Here is a 22,367-nt window from a genome sequence, read left to right on the forward strand (position 1 = left end):
ATAAATACCCTTTAGTCTTTCATTCTTAGAGTCACACACACATTCATCTCACAAAAAAAATAAAATATGGCAAGTTATGGTGCAGTAGTGCAAAGGCTGTCAGCTACTTCTCCGAATCCTCCATCCCAAACTCAGCCTGATGAATCGAAACAATTACCGAATTTCGAAAAAAATCAACCATTTTCCTTCCAAGTTACATGTCCATTTAGCATCCCTGCCACCCCTGAATCAGCAGCAACGCGAATAATTAAAAACTTAGGTAAATTCGGGCCATATTATGCTGAATTTGTGTGGATAGTCCTTTTCATCGCGCTTATTCCTGAACGTAAGGTTTCAGTAGTATATTTAGTTGCCTTGAAGGAGGTGGCAGTTTTGTACTTGATATTGCTTCGTGCAGTGGCCAATTCTGTCCTGTTTCGTTGGCTTATCACGTTCGATACAAGGCTTATTGTTCTACCACTGCTAGCCATTGGGACATGTGTTGCTCTTATACTCACTAATGCTGGAATCCATCTTGCAATCACTTTGGCTGCAACTTTGCCTATCATTTTGGCTCATGCAGTTCTGTGGATAGCAGAGGATTGTTCTTTCAATGAGGAAATTAATCAAGAACATGTACCCCTTGTTCACACTGTGTAAAATTTGGCTAGTTTTGTTGGTGATTTGTTGCAATAAAGTCAAGGATGGTGAGTTTGTGAATTTTTTTCCTGTGATGGGGGAGAATTTGCTGCCACATGAAAGTTTTTTTTTTTTTTTTTGTTTGTGGGGTCATTTTAGATGTTGTATTTTCTGTTGTTTAGCTTATGTGCCAAAACTCTACCTCCGCGAGGTAATAGTCAAGTTTGTGTATACTGTATCATCTTCAGACCCTATCCCACTTATGGGATCTCACTGGGTATGTTGTGTTGTAGTTTATGTGCCAAAAGTTGTATGTTTTGTTGAAGAGAATGTACTCATGAAAACTACAGTTTAAGGGGTTCAGTCAAGTGGTGAATGTTCAAAAGAAAATACTAGGCATTTTTGTTTGTATTATTAAGTGCCAAAAATTATTATTTTGTATGGTACTCCAATTATTTGCATTAGTCTTTGCTTGACTTTGGACTTGGTCAGTCCTCTTCTTGTTCATTGTTCTCATTTATACCTCAATTATAACTACAAGAAATAGAAAATATTAGGCATTTTTGTTTGTATTATTAAGTGCCAAAAATTATTATTTTGTATGGTACTCCAATTATTTGCATTAGTCTTTGCTTGACTTTGGACTTGGTCAGTCCTCTTCTTGTTCATTGTTCTCATTTATACCTCAATTATAACTACAAGAAATAGAAAATATTAGGCATTTTTGTTTGTATTATTAAGTGCCAAAAATTATTATTTTGTATGGTACTCCAATTATTTGCATTAGTCTTTGCTTGACTTTGGACTTGGTCAGTCCTCTTCTTGTTCATTGTTCTCATTTATACCTCAATTATAACTACAAGAAATAGAAAATATATTTAATATATATTCGAGTTAAGAATTTTTATGTTATTTGTGTAATTTTTACAGGTTTTAACAGATTGACACTCTATTTGTTAAGTTACCATATCAAATTTCATATAGAGTTGCATATTATTATAGGTCAACTTAATATGATGATAACAAAATCGTGCGTAGAACTTAAATTCATGGGGGAAATGTCTCTTATTTTACACTACTAAATAGAGTTAAGACTTGGAACTATGTGGTCTTTATTTACCATATTTATAAGGAGGCTAATTGAGCTAATGGTTTAGTCAATTTGTTTTTTTTTGTAACAAGTCTTATAGAGTTAAGACTTGGAAATGTCCCGTGGACTCCTTAAAGTCACGTACCTAGCCTAATCGGTGAAGGAGCCTACAACTGTTCATAAGTAGTGCGTACCAATGGGGAAAAAGCCATGATGATACATGACTAGGTCCATGAATATTATTTTGATTTTTCAAAGTCTAGTTAAAATTAAATGGAAGAAAATTCATAATATTGACTTTGAAAGTGACTCATTTTTACTTTGTTTAATCAATTTATAGATACCCTTTAGCTTCTCCATACTAACTCACACATTCATCTTTCAAAATATGGCAAGCTGTGGTGCAGCAGTACAAAGGACATCAGCTACTTCTACAAATCCTTCATCCCAAACTCAGCCTAATGAATCAAAACAAATCCCAAATCTTGAAAACAAAAAACCATTTTCCTTCCAAATTTTATATCTATTTAGCATCCCTTCCATCCTTGAATCAGCAACATCGCGAATCATAGAAGACTTACGCAAATTTGGGCTATACTATGCTGAATTCATGTGGATAGTCCTTTTCATCTTGCTTCTTTCTGAACGTAAAGTTTCATTAGTCTGTTTAGTTGCCATGAAGGAAGTGGCAATTTTGTACTGGCTATTTTGTAATTCAGTGGCCAATTCTGTTATGTTTCGTTGGCTTATCGCGTTCGATACAAGGCCTATTGTTCTACCACTGCTAGCTATTGGGACATGTCTTGCTCTTATATTTACTGGTGCTGGAATTCATCTTTTAATCACTTTGGCTCTAACTTTTCCAATTGTTTTGGCTCATGCAGTTCTTTGTGTAGCAGAGGATTTTTCTTTGGATAAGGAAATTGATCAAGAATCTGTACCCCTTGTTCATACTGTGTAAAATTAGGCCAATTTTATTTGATGATTTGTGGCAATAAAGTCAAGGATGTTGTGTTTGTCAACTTTTTTTCTGTGGTGAATATTACTCAAGATAAAATATTAGGCTCCTTTTTTTTTGTTGGTATAATTGTGTGTTGTATACTACTCCAATTATTTGCTTTCTATCTAATAACAGTCCAAAGATTCGATTTCGATGATTTTGATTTTTGATATGATAATTTGATATCTATTTTATCATGAGTGTGGATTGATTTGATAATTTTGAATTTCGATATGATAATTTGATATCTATCCTATAATGCTCAGCCTTAATGTGTGTGGACTAATGCTTTCGAAACGTCAACAATTTTGTTGTGTAATAATCGTCTTTGCTGAACTATTGGCTTGGACTTGGTCAGTACTTTGTTCTCATTTATACCCCAAAAATAATTATTACTACAAGAAATAGAAAATGGTATAAACTTATATATTCATAGAGCTCAGAATTTTTATGTTATCCGTATAATTTAACGAGTTTTAACAAGATTAATACTCTATTTGTTATATCAAATTTCATCTAAAGTTGCATATTATTATAGATCTTATTAAACACAATTGTGAGTAGAAGTTAAATTCATAGAAATAATGACTTATTTTATACCATAAAAATACTATACACTGTACATACATATAACTTTAGGGTGTGTTTGGTATGGAGGAAATTATTTTTCAAAAAATATTTTCTATCTTTCTTATATTCGGAGTAGGAAAAACAAGTTTCATAAGTGACATTCCACATTGATTTATTTTCATCACCCTCCAACACACCTCATCTTCACCCCAATCCAGTAGCGCTCATCCCCTCCACTCCACAACCTGGGGAAGATCTAGAAGGAGGCAAGGGTGTTCACCCCAACTCCATAGATAAAAATTTATATAGTATACGTAAGATGTTTTTTGGTGTATATATATAAATTTTAAATCCCATAAATACAAGAGTAGAGGTTGGTTTAGCAATTAAGAGATTTTGAAATTCACTTCAAACTTTTGGCTTACACATTATAAGTAGAGAGTCTCACTTATTTTCAAGAAAAATATTTTTCTTCGTATCGAATACGCCCTTAATATATTTCATAATTGGTCCATGGACTGGGAATGCAAACAAATGAAGGTTTAAAAGGACTCATTCGAGATAAAAGAAACCAAGAGGGGTCACTCTGTCTCTACGGTTCTACAATTCTTCAGGTCGACATCTTATCTTTTACGCGCAACCAAAGTTTTAACAGAAAATCAAGAACCCCTGAAGCTCAAAAACCCTACAACTCCCCCAAAAAATGCTTCTACAACCCACCACCACCGTTAAACCTCCACATCAAAAAACTGAAAACTATGTGTCTTTTTCATCGTCCCTCTCTTATTCACTCTCTTTCCCATCTGGGTTTTGCAATTTGGGTGGTTTTACTAAACCCTTGATGTGTTCAAAGAATCATCATTCAGTTATTAGCTGTTCATCAACACCACAGGTGCATAGCTATGGGACTGTTGACTATGAGAGGCGGCCAATAGTGAAATGGAATGCTATTTACAAAAGAATATCTATGAATGATGGACCAGAACGAGGCTCTGTTAGTGTGTTGAATCAGTGGGAGAATGAGGGGAAAAAGGTTACGAAATGGGAGCTTTCTAGGGTCATTAAGGAGCTAAGGAAGTTTAGGCGTTATAAGCTGGCTTTTGAGGTACCAAATCAATTAAAGTTTGATTTTTTTTTTTTTGTGGGGTTTTGTCTGATTTTTGCTTTGTGTACTCTAGCTAGACTATGCTTGAATTTATAGGTTGAACCAGTTGAGTCCTTTTGGTTTCTAAGTTGATTGGTGATTTAATTGTGTTCTCTGTTTTGCTTTGCTTGGATTCTTAGGTTTGATTTAAAATAGGCTAAATTATGTGTTTCTTAAGGGATAAGATGGAATTTAACGTCACAGTCTGGCTGTCGTGTACCAGAAGTGCATTTCCCCTACCATTTCCAATTTAATAGAAGTTCTAGTCAATAGCATGAAGAAGCTTCTATTGACAAAACTTTGGACATAAGTGAAAATGACCATCCTCCTAATTATGTAATGAGCATGAGTGGCCCGACGTTGTACACGTTGAATACTATCCTGAGAGCTTGTATGAGTTGCTTGTTGCAATTGTCCTGAAGTAGGAAGATGCGATCCAGATAAGAGTACTGCAAATTTTAGATTGTGTCTGTGGATACCGGTTCTGTGAAGGTTTGCTTAGACAGAAGTTCTTTTTTCTTTCTTGTGTTTGGGGCGGTGGGAGTGTCGTGCGGTTATTTTATCTTTATATTCTGTTTCAGTCTATTTGCAAGGCATTGTTGGAATTTGTCTTCTTGGGACTTACTTTAACCGAAGCTATTGCCTTGTTTACCATAATGATGTCCTATCTTGCTTTATCTTCACCTTGTCAAAATAATAATGGCCCATCTTACTAGTAGCTCTATCTAGTGGTATCTACCAGGGAACTTCCTCTTTGCAAGCTACTTCATTTGAACCTTTTCCTGATGGATGCACGAAATTGTGCAGTGTGCACTATGTTTTTGTCTATTTTGTGACCAAGTGAAACTAATGATCTAAAAGAATTCAAAATCTGGACATTTTTATCACTCTGTCTGAACCAAGTGCAAAAGTCTGAAACTTGTAAACTTTGAATGAGTATCAATATACTTCTTGTGGTCTGAAACTTGTCAGCTAGACTGAATACAAATGTAAATTGGTATACTAGAGAAATATGCATTTTTTCTGTCAGTCCTATTATGAAAACTTGATTAATCGTTCTTGTATTGAGTTTTTTTATCCCATTTAGTACTCATTTAACTCTTTGAGTTTACTGTATTTCTCCATGCAATGCAATTCCATTGGGGCTTAACTTAATCTTGTATCCTGCAGGTGTATGAGTGGATGAACAATAGACCAGAGAGGTTTAGACTAACCACCAGTGATACTGCTATTCAATTAGACCTTATAGCAAAAGTACATGGAATATCAAGTGCTGAAGAATACTTTGAGAAGTTGCCAGACACCTTAAAAGATAAGCGGATATATGGGTCTCTTTTAAATGCCTTTGTGCGGTCTAGGAAGAAGGAACAAGCTGAATCTTTACTCGATAAAATGAGAAACAGAGGCTACACAGATCATGCTCTTCCATTCAATGTGATGATGACACTCTATATGAACCTTAAAGACTACAACAAGGTTGAATCCGTGGTTTCAGAAATGAAGGAGAAAAAAATTCCACTAGATATATATTCCTACAATATCTGGTTATCATCATGTGGATCTCAAGGATCTATAGAAAAAATGGAAAAAGTACTCGAACAAATGAATCTGGACACTGATATCAATCCAAATTGGACTACATTTAGCACTATGGCTACTATGTACATTAAGTTGGGGGAGTTGAAAAAAGCTGAAGACTCTTTGAAAAGTGTTGAGAGCAGAATCACAGGTCGTGATCGAATTCCATATCATTATCTCATCAGTCTCTATGGTAGTCTTGGTAAAAAGGAAGAGGTTCTCCGAATCTGGAAAACCTACCAATCGCAGTTTCCAAATATTCCAAACCTGGGATATCATTCTGTAATATCTTCTCTGGTTAGGTTGGATGATATTGAAGGTGCAGAAAAGATATATGATGAGTGGCTACCTGTTAAGGTGCACTATGATCCTAGAATAGGAAATCTTTTGTTGGGTTATTATGTGAGGAAGGGTTTCGTGGACAAGGCTAGTGCTTTCTTCGACCAAATGATTGGAGCTGGTGGAAAGCCAAACTCAATGACATGTGAGATCCTTGCCGAAGGCCATATCAGGGATCGGAGAATATCTGAGGCTCTGTCATGCTTGAAGGATGCTGTTTCAACTGAGGGATCAAAGAGCTGGAGACCGAAACCTGCAACTGTATCTTCCATTCTCAGGCTTTGTGAGCAGGAAGACGATACACAAAATAAAGAAGCCCTGTTGGAGGTGTTGAAGCAAGTTGGGTGTCTTGACGATGAAAAGTACATGTCATATATTCCATTATCCAATGGTACAATTACCAGTAGTGAGCCGGAAATAGAGAAGGATACATCTGATAATGGTGAAGGATCTGACATACTGCTCAACCAATTGCAAGAAAGCTTGTGAGACTTTTTCACTCACTTTGAAATGCGACTATATTTCCAGGTACACACATTGGGGATAATGCCTCGTGAAATTGGATTTTTGGTACGTGGATGGTCGAGTAAAGCAAGAGTCTTGTGTAGAGCTGAGAAGCAAGACATTCATGATAAACACATATCTACTGATTTTGGTTTCTTTTCCTAGGTTTGAGGATCCATGTCGCGATATATGTAGTTTATTGAACATCAAGTAGAAGTGTATTATTTTAGCTTCGCCAATCAATATCAGTTAGAGAAGTGTGTTGGAGGTTTTATTTGTATATATGATGAATTTTGCATTAATCTATTTGAGGTTCAAGTAGAAGATTTCATTTTCCTTCTACTCTTGAAATTCTCCCAAGAATAGTTTTCCCAAATGTTCCTCTTTTTTGGTCTCTCTATTTCATTGCCTGAGGATTTGACGTATGTTGGTTCCTTAACAACTCAACTTTGACATTTTTTTAGGTTTCTGCTTTGCAATGTGTTGGAACAGTCTTGTTATATATTTAAAAGTCACGTTAAAAGTATTACTTATAAATTACCATAATTAACAACTTAAAGTATTATAAAAAATTTGATTAACTTTTAAAATGACAAAATTATATCGGTGCCACAAATAAAGTAACATATATGATTTGAAATGACTAAAAAGTACTAATAATGTTACATAAATTGAGATAAAAGAGTAACATATCTTGTTTGAAAATGATATAAAAAGTCCAAATTTCATTTTGTGTCACATGAATCGGAACAAAGTGAATACTATAATATATATTGGACCCGTTTTTAAATACAAGAAAACTAGAGAAGACAATTTTATGAAGGGATTGAAAACTTGAATAGGTATTTTTCTGGGCATCGAGAGGAATAGAATGAGCAGCCGGAATAAGAAGAGCGAATCGGAGGAGGTGGAAGAGCTGCTCCGTGCGGCAGAGGATGACGTGTCCCTCAAGCTGAGTCTGAATTCGCACATGGCTCGTGGTTCTTCCACCCAATTCATCGATCCAGATCTCGATCAACGTTTCCAAGCCCTCAGATCCAAGCAAACTCCCCCCAAAAAACCTATTTCTCAAAAGGGTTTAGACAATCAAGCTACCTCAACAACGGACGAGTCAGATGACTTGCTTACCAGATTTGCAGCTCTCAAAAGCTCACTTCCCGCTTCATCATCTGCTAAGCAACACGCAGTGGTGGAGGATGAAGATGATGATGATGATGAAGTTGAAAAGGTGATTAAGTGGGCCATTGATGCTGCTAGGCTTGATCCTTCACCTCCTTCCGGGACTGATGATGATGACGATGACGATAACACCACTGATGAGGAGGACGATGGTGAAAATAGTGATGATGATTTCAACCGTGGCCACAGAAAAGCTAAGCGGAAATGATTTATGAGTGAGTGTATGTGTATTTTTTTTCTTGAATTGAGATCTTTGCTTAGAAAATTAGGCATTTTCAATGTAAGTTCTAGTACATAAATAACTGCCTCTACCTTCTATAAGGTAGCTAGTTCCAGTGCTTTGATGCATATTGTTTTCAGTATAGAGGAATTAGCTTTATGTTGTTGTCATCTCCTTAATACTTGTAGTAGACTTTGTACATGATTCTCTTTCCTTTTACTTATACAATCTGTGAGTTTCTTCTAATGGATACTTTACAACAATCCCACAAATGGAGTCTAGGAAACGAGAGTGTACACTCACCTTACCCCTATTTTGGGAGTTAAGGAAGATGCAATGGAAAAAATTAAAGTAAGTATGACAAAGTATGCTGAAATGAAATGAACAAACCAGAACAGAAATCAGAATTACTAAGATAATCGACAAATGAAAAAAAAAAAAAATAGTAACAAAAATTAATGAAGAAGAGTGTATGAGGGTAAATGCTACTACTGGTATGAAAGGAGAAGCTTTACAACATACACCTATCTACTAATCTTCTATCCTAATCCGTTCTCCCCATAACCTCCTATCTATGGTCATGTCCTCGATAAGTTGAAACTGCGTCATATTTTATCTAATCACTTCTCTCCAATACTTCTTTGGTCTACTTCTACTACCAAAATCCATTAAAACTAACTTCTCACAACTCACTTTACTCACCTTGTCCTGAATATCTTTGTTTCTATTCCTATCTCTTTTAGTATGCCCACACATCCATCTCATCATCCTCATTTCCACAACTTTCAACTTTTGAACATATGAGTTCTTGACCAGCCAACACTCCACCGCGTACAACATAGTTGGTCTAACCATATACCACTCCGTAAAACTTACATTTATGTCTTGGTGGCACCTTCTAATGGCTACTTTGTTCATGCTATTAATTTCTTGTAGAGTTTGAACTATATAAATTATCATATGAAGATTCTTATAATGGACTAAAAATGTTTGATCTACAGTTTCAGGAACACATCCTAGACAAACTCCAAAGATCCAATTGCCAGGAGGAACTAGCTAGGTTAACGACCTTCTTTATTATTAGCATACAATAGAAAGATCAAATATTCAGATTTCATAGGCAGAGAGAGCATTATCATATGCCAGACTAGCAGCATTTAGTTGTTAATTATTCCCACACTTGAGGACTGAAGAGTAGATGTAACACTAATTGCTGCAACGCTGCATTATTTTGCCTATACGAATAGAAGAAAAGGCTTGCCCCTGCCTGCACCAAAACAATAAGACATGGACTCGTGTGAAAATAAGGTCTAAAAAGGAAACAAGCTAGACTTGTGTGTTTTTTCTTATGTATTTCACAAAAGATTATTTCAGGCAATAGTTAGGTGATGAGATCAAAGTCACTTGCTGTCCGTTCACTGAGGTTCAACAAAGGCTGTCGATATTTCCATACTTCTCAAGTTTTAAATTTTCGTCAGTGACGACTTCAAGCATCTGAAATACACTGGAATTGAAAATGGCATAGCGTCCCTGATAGAAAATGACGAAACCAATAAGAAGCATTTTCGGACCTATCAAATAAACTATAAGTTTCCCTTATGTGCATGACTAGTATGAACTTGAACTGGGTACAAAAAATGTACTAGCTATAATAGGTGCGGAACTAGCTCTTAATTTCCATAACAGTCCTTCCAGCTGGCTACCTTATTTCTTCGCTAAAGGTGCGATCCCCCATTCCATCAATGCTTCTTTCCTTGCTTTGATTCCTAATATTTTGATCTAGGACTACCTCTATTTAAACCTAAAAAAATTCTCATCTTCTAGATATAGTATAAAATAAAGTGGTAGGAGATGAAAGCATTGTTATCCAATGGATTTTGCAAACATTTTCTTTTTTTGATGCCTATACACCTTGTAGGAATTCCAGTTTCAAATGGAGTTCGTGACCAGTTTGAAAAAAACATTACCTAACTTTTGGTGAGGCGGTGAAAAAGACAACCTTGCCCATGAAAAAAATACATAAACCTGCTCACGAAGAGCTAAAAGACAACCCAAAAACATTATTACTAATAAAATGATCAGAGTCCAGTAGAAGCTAGGTCATTATATATATATATATATACCTCAAGAAACTCGCCAAAATCATACATGCAACATGTTTTCTCATATACCAATAGCTACTCCGTCTTTTATTTTAAAAATCAAACTTTGAACGTAATGAGACATTTATACGTTTGATTTTATTTAGATCCACAAACCACGATGATGTAAATTGAAGGTAAAACAATCACTCTTTAAATGTAGTGATAATAGTACGTACTTTGTTATTGTCAACGACAGAAATGCAACATAAATAAGTTGCAAGATTTATGATATATTTATAGGAACCCCACCACCACAAGAAGGAACAAATCAAGTTGGGGGTATCATGCCTAGTCCAAGCTAAGCAATTAAAGGCGTAACTTTAGGACTCAATATATACTTTGGTAGGAACATATAGTAAAAGATATTAAAATCGTCGGTGATGCCAATTTTTTAAAAAAATTATCATGTGCCTTGAGCGACATTACGGTGGCATCTTTTACTCCTCACAATAATACAATTGTACAACATATATATATATATGGCATCTTTTACTCGTTAAAAAAAAAAGTTTAATGACTTTGATATAATAAAATAAAATCAAGGGATCATCCGCGAAATTAACGCCTAAATATCTAAATGGTGCTAAAAAGTAGAATCGAGATATGGCAAGAAGAAAAATTAGGGTTAATAGTATTTTTGGTCGCTCACTTATTGTTGAATTATATTACTATTTCATATTTCACGGTAATATATGTATGTCTGTCTATACATAGTCAATGATACATTCTCTACATGAAAGGACCAAAATCACATTTTTATTAGTTAAAAGTTGAATAAACTGAGTCGTATATCACAATAATCAAAATTAGAACTTAGCAATCACTTAAGGACCAAAAATGCTATTAGTCCAAAATAAATAAATAATACTCCCTCTACCTCAATTTATGTTACATATTTCAGATTTCGAGATTCAAATAAGTTTATCTTTAATTGTAAGTTTTTCATTTATCTTTTAAATATTTTGAATTGTCAATTATTGTGACTTATAATACTTTTTACATAATTTATAAATATATAAATTTCATTTTTAAAAAATTGATGATTTCATGAGCAAATTTTCGGCTACACTTAAACTGTTAACTCTCAAAAAATGAAATGTGTCACATAAATTGACACCGAAAAAATATATTGAATCAAAATGCAATTTCGAGAAAGAAAGGGGTAAAACCGAGAGAGAGAAAAAAGACACAGGACGTTGGGTCGTTGGGATAGGCCCATAGTTTTGCTGAATGAAATGGACGTACTACTTTGTTTTCATAATTGTTTTTCATTTAATTGCATTATTTGCTCTTCAAATTCATTGTCCTTTAATTTTTTGTTTGTCTGGTGGGACATAACTTTTTTAAGGGCATCGGACATAACTTATCAATATTATGATATGTGATAATATAAATTTATGGCTCCGTTAATTTTTTTTGGAGAAAATTGTGCATTATAACAAATTATTAATTCAGATTAAATGTTATACCTATTGTTTTATTTAATTTCGATTCGCAACAAACTTCTTGTCATTTGCCTCTCTTCCCTCTCTCTAAATTTCGTTCGTCACTCTCCTCTTTTTCCGTCATCTCTCCCTCACCTCTCTCACGTTATACAAACACAAATGTATAATTAGTGTTTATGTTTGAAGTATAAAGCGAGAGAGACTGCATATACAAATACATATCTCTTCGTCCTATACACTTATAATTATACAAATACAAATCTTCATCTGCCCAGTTCTCTTTTGCCTTTCTCTCTCTCTCTCTCTCGCTTTATACAAACACAACTTATACATTATATTTTGTATAAGTTGTGTTTGTATAAAGCGAGAGAGAGAGATTTGATATACAAATACAAATGTTTTAACTCGATTCAATTGTATACGAATTCAAATTTTATATAGATATACAAACACAATCATTGATATATATACATAGTAGCTACATATATACAATTATCTAAACGATATACATATACAATTCACCTCTCTCCATTCTTTGCCCTCTTTCGCTCGCCTCTCTCCTCTCTCTCCCAATATCGCTGGCCACTCTAGCCTAACATAGAGAACATATACATATACAAACGTAATTTTCATATACACAGACGAATTAATGCCCGATTTATACAAATTGACGCGATTTATACAAATCAGATGCTCCATAGCAAACATAAATTGTCTATGGAGCGCAAATAGCAAAACTATAGTTATAGAGCGCTAATATGATTTTTATCTTTGTTATTCCTAAAATTTACTCTCTTTTTTTATCTATCTTGAAAAAGACCAGCACAAAATCGAAACGAAAGTGTAAATGACTTTTTTTTTTTTGAAAGAATATTTTTTAAGACAAACTAAAATATATTTTGGGAATAAACATTTCAGATTTGGAACATACGGTTTTGTCTCTAATTATTATCCTTTTGAAAACTGGAACTTCAGTTTAAATCTTTAAAATTCAAATCACATACATTAACAGGTGGAGCCGCAGCCCCTTTCCTTCCAAAAGCATTTGAAATTTGATTGAGACATTTTTATATTTCAAAACTTTATATTCTTATAAATTTCATTTTATTTTTAATAAAATACTCTTGTAATGCCATATTAATTATCACTAACTACTACTGATAATTAAAATACTAATTGTGCTATGTTATAAACATTTAAGTTATTTGTTATTTACACTTTTCGTTCAATCAAATACCATAAAAGAAAAGTATTGAAAACACTCTTAAATTCGACACAAATTATTAGTTTTATTTTTAAATTATTGACAAATTTAAAAACACTCATTTACTTGACTAACTAAACTTAAATACACCCTTGATCTTACAATATGAGTGAAATACCCCCCTAAATTCTCGGCAAATTTAGAGGTGTTTTCAACACTTTTTTTTTACTTTCTTTTAAGAGCTTCATGCTCTTACAAGAGTTTGAGACTACTTGCTATGTCATGTCGTAGATCGAGAGTGTATCTAAGTTTAATTAGTCAAATAGAAAAGTTATTTTAATATTGTCAATCGTTCAAAAGCAAAACTAATAATTTACGTCAAAAGTCAAGAATATTTTCAATATTTCTCTTTATGATAATTAAAATAAACAATATGTTCCCTTTTATACTAAAAAAACATTATCATTGTGCCATGACCATATGTATTTAGATAAAATAGTGATAGTACAGACATAGATACAAACAAATATTTGGTGGCGAGGGATGCGGGAAAGTCATGAGAGTAGGGTATACCTTAGGGGTGAGGGTGGGGGGTGGATCATAATATCACATGGGGAAGACATATATATATACATATATATATATAGATATAATGTAATGTATTCATTTTTTAATTGAATTTTTATATAGAGTAGCTCAAAATATGGAGAACAACTCTCTTACAAAACATGCTTTGCTCTTGTTTCACTCCAAGGAGAAAAACTACCCACTTTATTTTAATATCATTTTTCTTTTAGGGGAGGGGTGGTAGGGCATGGAATTGCTATTTTAGTCCCCCCTTTATTTATTTTATATTGTCTTTAGAATTTACTGTCCAACTAATTTGAATTCGCATTGAGTAAGTCCACTAAAAAGGATTATAAAGCGTTTTCTATCAAGAGTTTTTCCATCTTCTAGTTTGAAATAGAGATTAATGAAGTCGTTTCATTTTGACAAGTTCTTCATGATCAACAATAATATATCCAATGTAAAGTCTCACACTGTAAGATTTGGAGAGGATAGAGTGTATGCAGATTTTACCTAGTTACTTTAGAAGTGAGGTAGAGAGTGTTTTCGATAGACCACCGGCTGAAACAAACAGTCTAGAAAAAAACATAAAGGAAACACAAAAGACAATAGATAGTAACCAAAAAAACAGAGAGAGTGTAACAGAACAATACTGCAACAAATTAATTTTTGGTAAGGTAGAAATTAATTGCATGTTTTATCAACTTAATACAAAAATGAACCAATTCTTTTCATTTTAACACAAAAATAATCAGTTTTTTTATTCATTTGAAATAATTTGGCTTAACAACTTTCTCATTTTGGATTTGTTTCACATGTGTAACGTGGAGTTGGGGGATTTAGTCCCAATGTCTTATAATTTTTTGTCTAAGATAAAATTAGGTTTTAGATTTTAATTGTTCATATAATCCAGCTGTATGCTTGGATATTTGTATATTATGTGGACGTAAAATACTAAATTGTTGAAAACGACACGAAACCCCTTAAGAGTTGTACATTTTGTACATAATTAATAACATTCAAATGACATTGACAAACTAAATCTTTGGTGAGAATAGTGTTATTCATAATTGAGTTTAAGTTATATATGCTAATAGTCTGAAGAATTTTAAGGGTCATTCGATTTGCATTTTTGTCCTTATTTTGTGATGGTTTTTATTTCGGAGGACATTAGTTTGTATTTTTTTTAATCATAATATCCTACTCGCAACAAGTTAATCATTTCCGGACCTACCTTTAATTTCTAAAGAAAAAGTTCTATTGTTAAAAAGCAAAAATTAAAGATCATCCTATTTAAAAGATTAAACGCACAACCTTAGCTCTATTAAGTCATGCAAAATATTTATAAATATTTTTTCTTAAAATGTTGAATCTTATAATCTTAAAAATAAGTCAAATTACATGTTATGTAAATATGTCATGATTATACAAAAATAAAATAAAATTGTATTGACCATTCATATAAAACATGCGTGAAAAAGTGTCGAAAAGAATTAACCTTTATTCTTTCTTGCACATTTCTGTTGATTTTTTTTTGTTTCATATCTGTATGTAGTACTCTATTTGATTATATATGATATATATATAATTTTCACCTTTTTCTTGTTATAACAACTAATTCATTTATAGAAATTTCTAATAAAACACTACAGTTGAGTTCTTTTTGTTCCTTTTCTTTTGAACTACGTTAAATTGATCAAGTATAAGCATGGTTAATTACTTTGTTTGTTCAGTTAGTTCTTACTACATAAAAAAAAAGTACGTACTTGGGGTTAAGTTAGAGGGGCAGACTCTTCCATCGAGAAACCTATTGAATTTTTTTAATTTTTTTTATATCTATACAGTAAATATTGAACGTCTTTGGAGCGAGAAGTTATGTCATTATCACAATAAACATAATTATCTGAACAATTAATATCACCATTATTATATAAGATGAAGTAACTAATTGTAACCATTTTAGAAAGCAAAATTTAGAACATTGCTATTAAGAGATTGATTTCTCAAGATATTTATCTCAAGAAAAGGTAACACCAAATAAATGGTGAACCTTTGGCAATTTCTTAAAGTAAGGTAGTAAAGTAGCTGCCCTAATATATACTCTTTCATCTTTTAAATTTCTAGTAACCAACTCATTATCTTCTATAGTGACCTGAAATCATAACCAATTCATTTTACTATAAGTAACTTTTAGATGCGTCAATAATCCATCCTTTATTAACTCGAGTCATTTTAACCCGCTCAAATTCAGCTCAACCTACCTATTTAACAACTCAAATTACATATCTAACTATATGTGTATCAATATTCGGGAGGGCAAATACAATTGTTTATTAATTTGAATATTGTGTTCATATTTTCTTTCTAATAATGATATTTTTTAAATAAATTTGCGCTTATCTCAATTATTTCTTCAACTACTATCTTTCAGCAATATAAATATCAAAATGTCAGCATCACTATCTTTAATGATGACCAAGTACATGAAAATGAGTCGATTCATATAAGGTTGGAACCAATTTGTCATTCACCAAATTTCTGATAGTTCCATCAACCTTTATTGGACTGAATTATTTAATTTAGAGGAAGAAATTTCCTCTTGGTAACAAAAATTTAACTTTCTCATGAGATATTTATTTATTCCGTCTACTTGATCGATTTTTTTTTTTTTTAATCCTTTAAACAAGAAACACAATATCAAAGAGTCATGTAGCGATATTGTTCCTCTCGAACGAGTTTATGGATGGAATAATAAGTTATGTTGCTTATCTCTGATTTTCTGAAAATATATATAATTATTATCAGTAGGTAACAAAAGAATGTAAAAATTATTTTACACTATCAAAAAAGATTTGCCATTAATGCACCAACAATGATGTGTATATGTAAATAACAAAAATAAAAAAAAGTGTGATTTCTAATAGTAGCCTAGACATGGTGCCAGTAGACAAAATGAGCACAGACATGCACCTTGTTTTTTTGTGAATAAGCAAGAAAATGTACCTTTGCCAACTATGACTTATTAGGGACAAAAAAGCTTATTAAAAATGAAACTTGCTGTATATTCTATGCTTTTTATTCTTCTATTAGTTTCTCTATTTTACCCTCAAGATCTAAACAAAAAAATTTCTAATTTTATGATTATTATTTTTTATAATCAAGATTTATGTATAATTAGCATATGCAAATCTAGTTTATTGTTTAAATAAGTTCAATAATATAATTTGAAATTTGAATGTGGAGAGATCTAATCGCGCCAATCTATTTAATTGATTTAATTTCTTTTGGATCCTTTTTTGCCTACAAATTATAATTATGGCTGGAAAAGCAAGAACATTGTTGTATTAAAGTGTTATTAAGATGCAAAACAAAATCCTAATTATGTAACCTAATTGCTCATAGAATCAAAACACATGAAAGATCATTTTAATTTGAAAAAATGGGACCTACAATCAACATGTAAGGAACACTAATCCACATGTAATCACATGATAATTAATCTAAAAGGCATTCCCATCACTCTTTCCCCATTATCATTTTTCTAACACTTTTTTCCCACAAGAAAGGGGGGAAAAGAGCTTATAATTAATAACTTTAAGTCTTAAAAGAAAAGGTTAGTACTCAACACAACCAAACCAAACAATCTTTCCCTCTCTCACAAACTTGAGTTCAAATTAAAGAATCCAAATCTAACTCAACACCATATGAACTTTCAAGCCTAAAAGACACCCCCAAAAAAATAAAATACAAGAAGCAAAATTAACAATTCTTTTTAAAAATTCAATTTGTAGTCTAGCGATCAATATTGTCAATTGAAAAGATGAGAGAGATCGGGTTTCCAAATACAAGTAGAGAAAGAAATTAAATACAAAACGATTTGTTTTTATTGATCTAAGTTAAGAATTACTCAGTACTTGTGCTAGTAGAAAGTAACAAAATTCAATAGAATAATTAAGAGATATACAATTAAGATAGACAATCATAAGAGATGATATTCTCAACCAAGGTCAAATTGTTTGAGAGCATCAAAGATATGAAAATGTCATGTTCAAAAGTGTACTTATCGTGCACTAAATAAAACACATCAAGTTCATTAAATCTCCATGTATTCCGCCAAAAAAAAAAAAAAAAAACCAACATCAACATAGACTCAAATGACATATTTCAAATTCACAAGGCTAGTTTTGTCAACTAAAGTTACCCACCAAAAAATAACAACCAACATTACAGGTTGTTACTTACAAGATAATAAAATAAAATAAAAATTAAATTAAATACAAACAAAATACGAAAAAAAACAACAATTCTTTATAATAAAAAAAAACAAAACCTTCACAAAATAGGAAAAAAATAAAAACAAAAACAAAAACAAAAATCCCTTATATATTACAACATCTAAACAACACATTACACACTCATACTCATCCCCTTTCTCCCTTTTCCCTTTCTTTCTCTGTACCAAACCAAAACAACAACAATGGCAGAACTGGAAATTCAAAATCAAAATCTGATGCCGAAACTCATCGATTACTTATCTTCTCTTCTCCAACGCGTCGCTGAAGCTAACGATATCAATGGCCGATTTCAACCACAGAAGATCTCTGTTTTTCATGGACTCTCACGGCCAAATATCTCAATTCAGAGCTATTTAGAGAGGATTTTCAAGTACGCAAATTGCAGTCCTTGTTGTTTCGTTGTTGCTTATGTTTATCTCGATCGATTTACTCAGTGCCAACCTTCTTTGCCCATCAACTCCTTCAATATTCATCGCCTGCTTATCACCAGCGTCATGATTGCTGCTAAATTCATGGATGATATGTAAGTAATTTACTCAATTTTCTCTAATTGCCTATAAAATTCAATTCCGAAGCTAAGATTTTGAGTTTATTAGTTCTGATTTTGGAAGGAGGACAAAAAATGCTTCATAAGTTCTAGATGAATTATTTATATATGTTAAGCGAATTTTTAAATACAAATGCGAATTGTTCTGTAGGGCCATCCTTGACTTTTAAAAATAGATATTGATAGTGAGGATTCATATATATGAGCCGATCTATTTGAGTAAAAATTAAAAAAAAAACAATATTTTTTGTTTTTTTAACTTGAAAGGGTTATTGAATCATGGATTTTCTTCGAATTTTGATTTTGAAATAGTATTTTTCATAATTTAGGAAAAAAATTGTAGGTAAACAGAGTATTTCCATAATTTTATATGGATTTAGTTTTTCTCATTGGTAAATTTCCATAATATGAATTGCTGTAAAAGAAACAAAACGCAAAAAAAGAAAAATAGAAAAAGGAAAGAGGCAATGTATTTTGATGTTTAGTTGTATACTAATTATTACTAAATTACTACTCTACGTAGTAGACATTGGAGGTTGCATTAAGTTATACCCTTTCTTAGTACACGATAATAATAATTTATTTAATATCAGTAATACAATAACAATAACATATTCAGTATAATTTTATAAATAAAATCTGAAAAAAAAGATATATGCATATCTTACGACTTAACGAGTTATTCCTAATATTCTTATTAGCACTTACCAAAGGCTTAATGATTGGTTAAGAAATCAAATAATGGCAACATAGTGACAATGCAACTTGGTTGCTCCTTTATTTTTGAGTTTTAAAAAAATCAACCCCACTTTCAAATAGAGCCACCCAATTCTTTTAGTTACATGGTCAAGATTACACATTCTCATTTGATTTGAAAGCTATATTCCATTAATGACCCTTTCACCTCTTCTCTAATCACAATTGATTAACACACTTAAGATATAAAGTGTAGTTAAAGTGTAAGCTGAAATTATTTTATTATATGTATAGGTACTACAATAATGCATATTATGCAAAAGTTGGAGGAATCAGCATCACAGAGATGAACTTTCTTGAAGTGGATTTCCTATTTGGATTGGGTTTTCATTTAAATGTAACTCCCACTACTTTCCAGACTTATTGTGCCTATCTACAAAAGGAGATGCTAATGCAGTCACCACCCATGAATTTTGAAGATTCTTCCTTATTTATGGGAAGATCACCAAAGCTTCAATATATTTGTTTCAACGAAGATGAATCGTCTTCGCAGCAACAACAACAACAACTAGTTGTTTGATTAGTATTGTTAATGTAGTTATCAGGTTAGGTGTAGGGTTGATTAAACTGAAAATTGTACTGAAAAAAAAGAAAGAAGGGGAAAATGTGTGGTTCTTGTGTTTTGTTTTTGTTCTTTTTATCTTATGTTTGGCAACATTTTGAGGGTGCTTTTAGAAGAACTCATGAAATGAAATGGTATGTACAGATGGGTGTTGCTTTTGCTTTACAGTCTGGCTAAAAAAAGTTGTTTTCTTTATTGTTTTCTGTTGTATTAGATACTTCTTCTTGTTATCCAAGTCAATATTCCAATGATCTGTATGATTAGGACACTGTCAAAAACACAGGTTGGCATGTTTATAGTTTATACAGATCAGAGTTGCACAGCTTTTTAATATGTAGTGCTTATGACATACAGGTTATGGGTTCGAGTTGTGGAAGCAGTCATTAGTGTTTGCATTAGATAGGGTAGGTTATCCATATCAAAGTTTTGATAATGCAGAATGTTTTGTGCACTGACTGGTCTTATAAACGTGCAAAAGCTTTTTCAAAATTTGAGCGTTATGTCTAAGCTTTTTCAAAATTTGTGTGTCATGTCTTTAATAAGAACATTTTATCATGTGTTTAGGTGCTCAATTGGAATAAATATCCTAGCAAGTTTAAGGGGCTATTTATGTATTGAGCCAAATTTTATTTTAATTCACTATATTTGAACTACAATATAACAGTATTTGAGATAGTGATCTCTTGGTGACTTCCAATTCTAATATAAAAATAGCAGTTACTAGTAAACTTTTTTTTAATTTGTAAAATAGCCACTATCAATTTCAAATTGTCTCGATTGAGCTGAATGAGTTCAATGTTTACATTGCTAGCATTTCTTATCTAATAATAATTCCCATTGAAGAACTTTGTTATTGCTCACCCAAAATAAATTGAGTGTAAAAATGATAATTAAATGTAAAATGCGTAGATAGTTTATAAAGAGCAGAGGTGACAAAATTAACCCATGAATTCATAACTCATCCAACCCACCCAAGTTTGAGTTGATATTCCGCCTTAGTTTGAGTTGATTATTGACCCGTTCAAATTTGGGATGATTATTGACCCATTTATTTATTAGCTCTGCCAATCAAAGTTTGGACTGATGCGTAGCGCAAATTGATTCATGAGAAATTTTTTCATATTTTTTTATTTTGTAATAACGAAAAATAATAATTTTTCAAGATACTAAAAAATAAGAGAAAATCAAATAAAGCAATTAAAACTTAATAAGAGAGTTGAACAGTTTGGATTATGACACACATTTCAATCTAAGTAACTTTTGAGCTGATCAATAATCCACCCATTTATTAACTCAATTCATCTTGATCCGCTCAACTGGCCCATTTGTCACTTATAATAAAGAGACACGAATGAAGAAAGGGACATAAAAAAGGTGATGAAGAAGAAGTATGTGGGTGAGATTATATTGACAAAGCAAATGCACTAAAACAGGATTACTAGATATATAATTACAATGAAGTTTGTGTTATAGTCATTTGTGGTAGTAAAGACAAGTGAAGGCATGCACCTTGACAGTTGTAATTTATTCTGGGCAGGGGAACAAACTACATGTGCAATTAATCATACAAGTGAACAAATGCTTGTGCATGTGACCAACTTGACACTTGAGACTGACATAAATATATTTTTCTTTCTTTTTCTTTCAATATGTCTTGTATATATGTTAAGTCATTTTCATCTTTTCAGTACATAAAAGGGGAAATAGGGAGCTAAAATTCAAATCAAATATTTGGTTGTCTAGTGTTTATACGTACCGCTAAAAATTACTTGAATTTGCAATTTTACTGGGAAACTTACATAAATATCACCAGTTTGGAAGTTAATTACTTAGATACATGAATCGAGTTTGTAACATTACGTATCTTATCAGATTTTTATGTCTTCGAATACATCCTGATAGATGTATCTCAGATACATGGGGTCAAAATTAGGTGTAATTTGGATACATAGTAAATCTCTCATCTCGCTCGTCACAATAATATATATGGTAGTGAAATATGTCTAAATTATGTAGTTTGGCATTGGCTAATGTTATGAGCTAATACTATGGCGATTTTTTCGACGATACAAATATTACTTTTGCAGAAAGTGTTGTCAGTTTGTCGATGTCCATATTTACGGTCAAAATTTAGTTACTGTGGAACAAATTTTATGTTGTTTAAATGGAGCCCTTGGACTTGACGTATTATATTAGTAGCATTTAGCAATCATGAACATTTTCACATTTGTAGACGTGGATTGGACAGGATAAAAATTAAAGTACACTATTGGTTACAGTGTATTTGTTTAGTGGAAACTTCCTTTAATTGAGAAGTAAGAAACAAAATGTTGTATCGTGGTCCATTGAAAAAATTGAATATAAATCTACGTGTGAAATTACAGGAATAGAATCATAGAAATCACGTTAAAGGTTGATGTATACTACACAATAACATTTTGGTGCATGTGATAACAAGTTGTTTTTAATATCGCTTCAAATCCAATTTATTAGAAAAGAACTAAATATATTGAGTTTGACCGTAATTTCTATCATGAGAAAATTTAGGAGAACTTGATTTTCACTAATTTGATCAACTCAACTACTAAGATTTGTAGCCTCGCTC

General features: G+C 32.2%; 3 protein-coding genes across 4 annotated transcripts; all 3 read left to right on the plus strand.

Moving 5' to 3' along the window:
• The first annotated feature begins 3,800 nt into the window (after positions 1-3,800).
• On the plus strand, positions 3,801-7,194 carry LOC102580180 (pentatricopeptide repeat-containing protein At1g02150). The gene is made up of 2 exons (XM_006347930.2): positions 3,801-4,383; positions 5,593-7,194. Exons 1-2 carry the CDS (start codon positions 3,982-3,984, stop codon positions 6,826-6,828), a joined length of 1,638 nt encoding a protein of 545 aa, XP_006347992.1. The 5' UTR covers positions 3,801-3,981; the 3' UTR covers positions 6,829-7,194.
• Positions 7,195-7,607: 413 nt separating this feature from the next.
• LOC102580506 (probable DNA-directed RNA polymerase subunit delta) lies at positions 7,608-8,488 on the plus strand. 2 transcript variants are annotated; one of them, XM_006347932.2, is made up of 2 exons: positions 7,608-8,137; positions 8,168-8,488. In XM_006347932.2, exons 1-2 carry the CDS (start codon positions 7,715-7,717, stop codon positions 8,228-8,230), a joined length of 486 nt encoding a protein of 161 aa, XP_006347994.1. In that variant the 5' UTR covers positions 7,608-7,714; the 3' UTR covers positions 8,231-8,488. The 2 variants fall into 2 exon arrangements, with proteins under 2 accessions (XP_006347994.1, XP_006347993.1); XM_006347931.2 differs by having other exon boundaries at positions 7,610-8,488.
• A 9,525-nt stretch (positions 8,489-18,013) lies between these two features.
• On the plus strand, positions 18,014-19,927 carry LOC102581077 (cyclin-U4-1). The gene is made up of 2 exons (XM_006347933.2): positions 18,014-18,420; positions 19,435-19,927. The coding sequence occupies exons 1-2, from the start codon at positions 18,080-18,082 to the stop codon at positions 19,718-19,720; spliced, it is 627 nt and encodes a 208-aa protein (XP_006347995.1). The 5' UTR covers positions 18,014-18,079; the 3' UTR covers positions 19,721-19,927.
• Positions 19,928-22,367: the final 2,440 nt, after the last annotated feature.

The sequence above is a fragment of the Solanum tuberosum genome, unplaced genomic scaffold (genome assembly GCF_000226075.1).
Source record: "Solanum tuberosum cultivar DM 1-3 516 R44 unplaced genomic scaffold, SolTub_3.0 scf00095, whole genome shotgun sequence".
NCBI classification, from domain to species: Eukaryota; Viridiplantae; Streptophyta; class Magnoliopsida; order Solanales; family Solanaceae; genus Solanum; species Solanum tuberosum.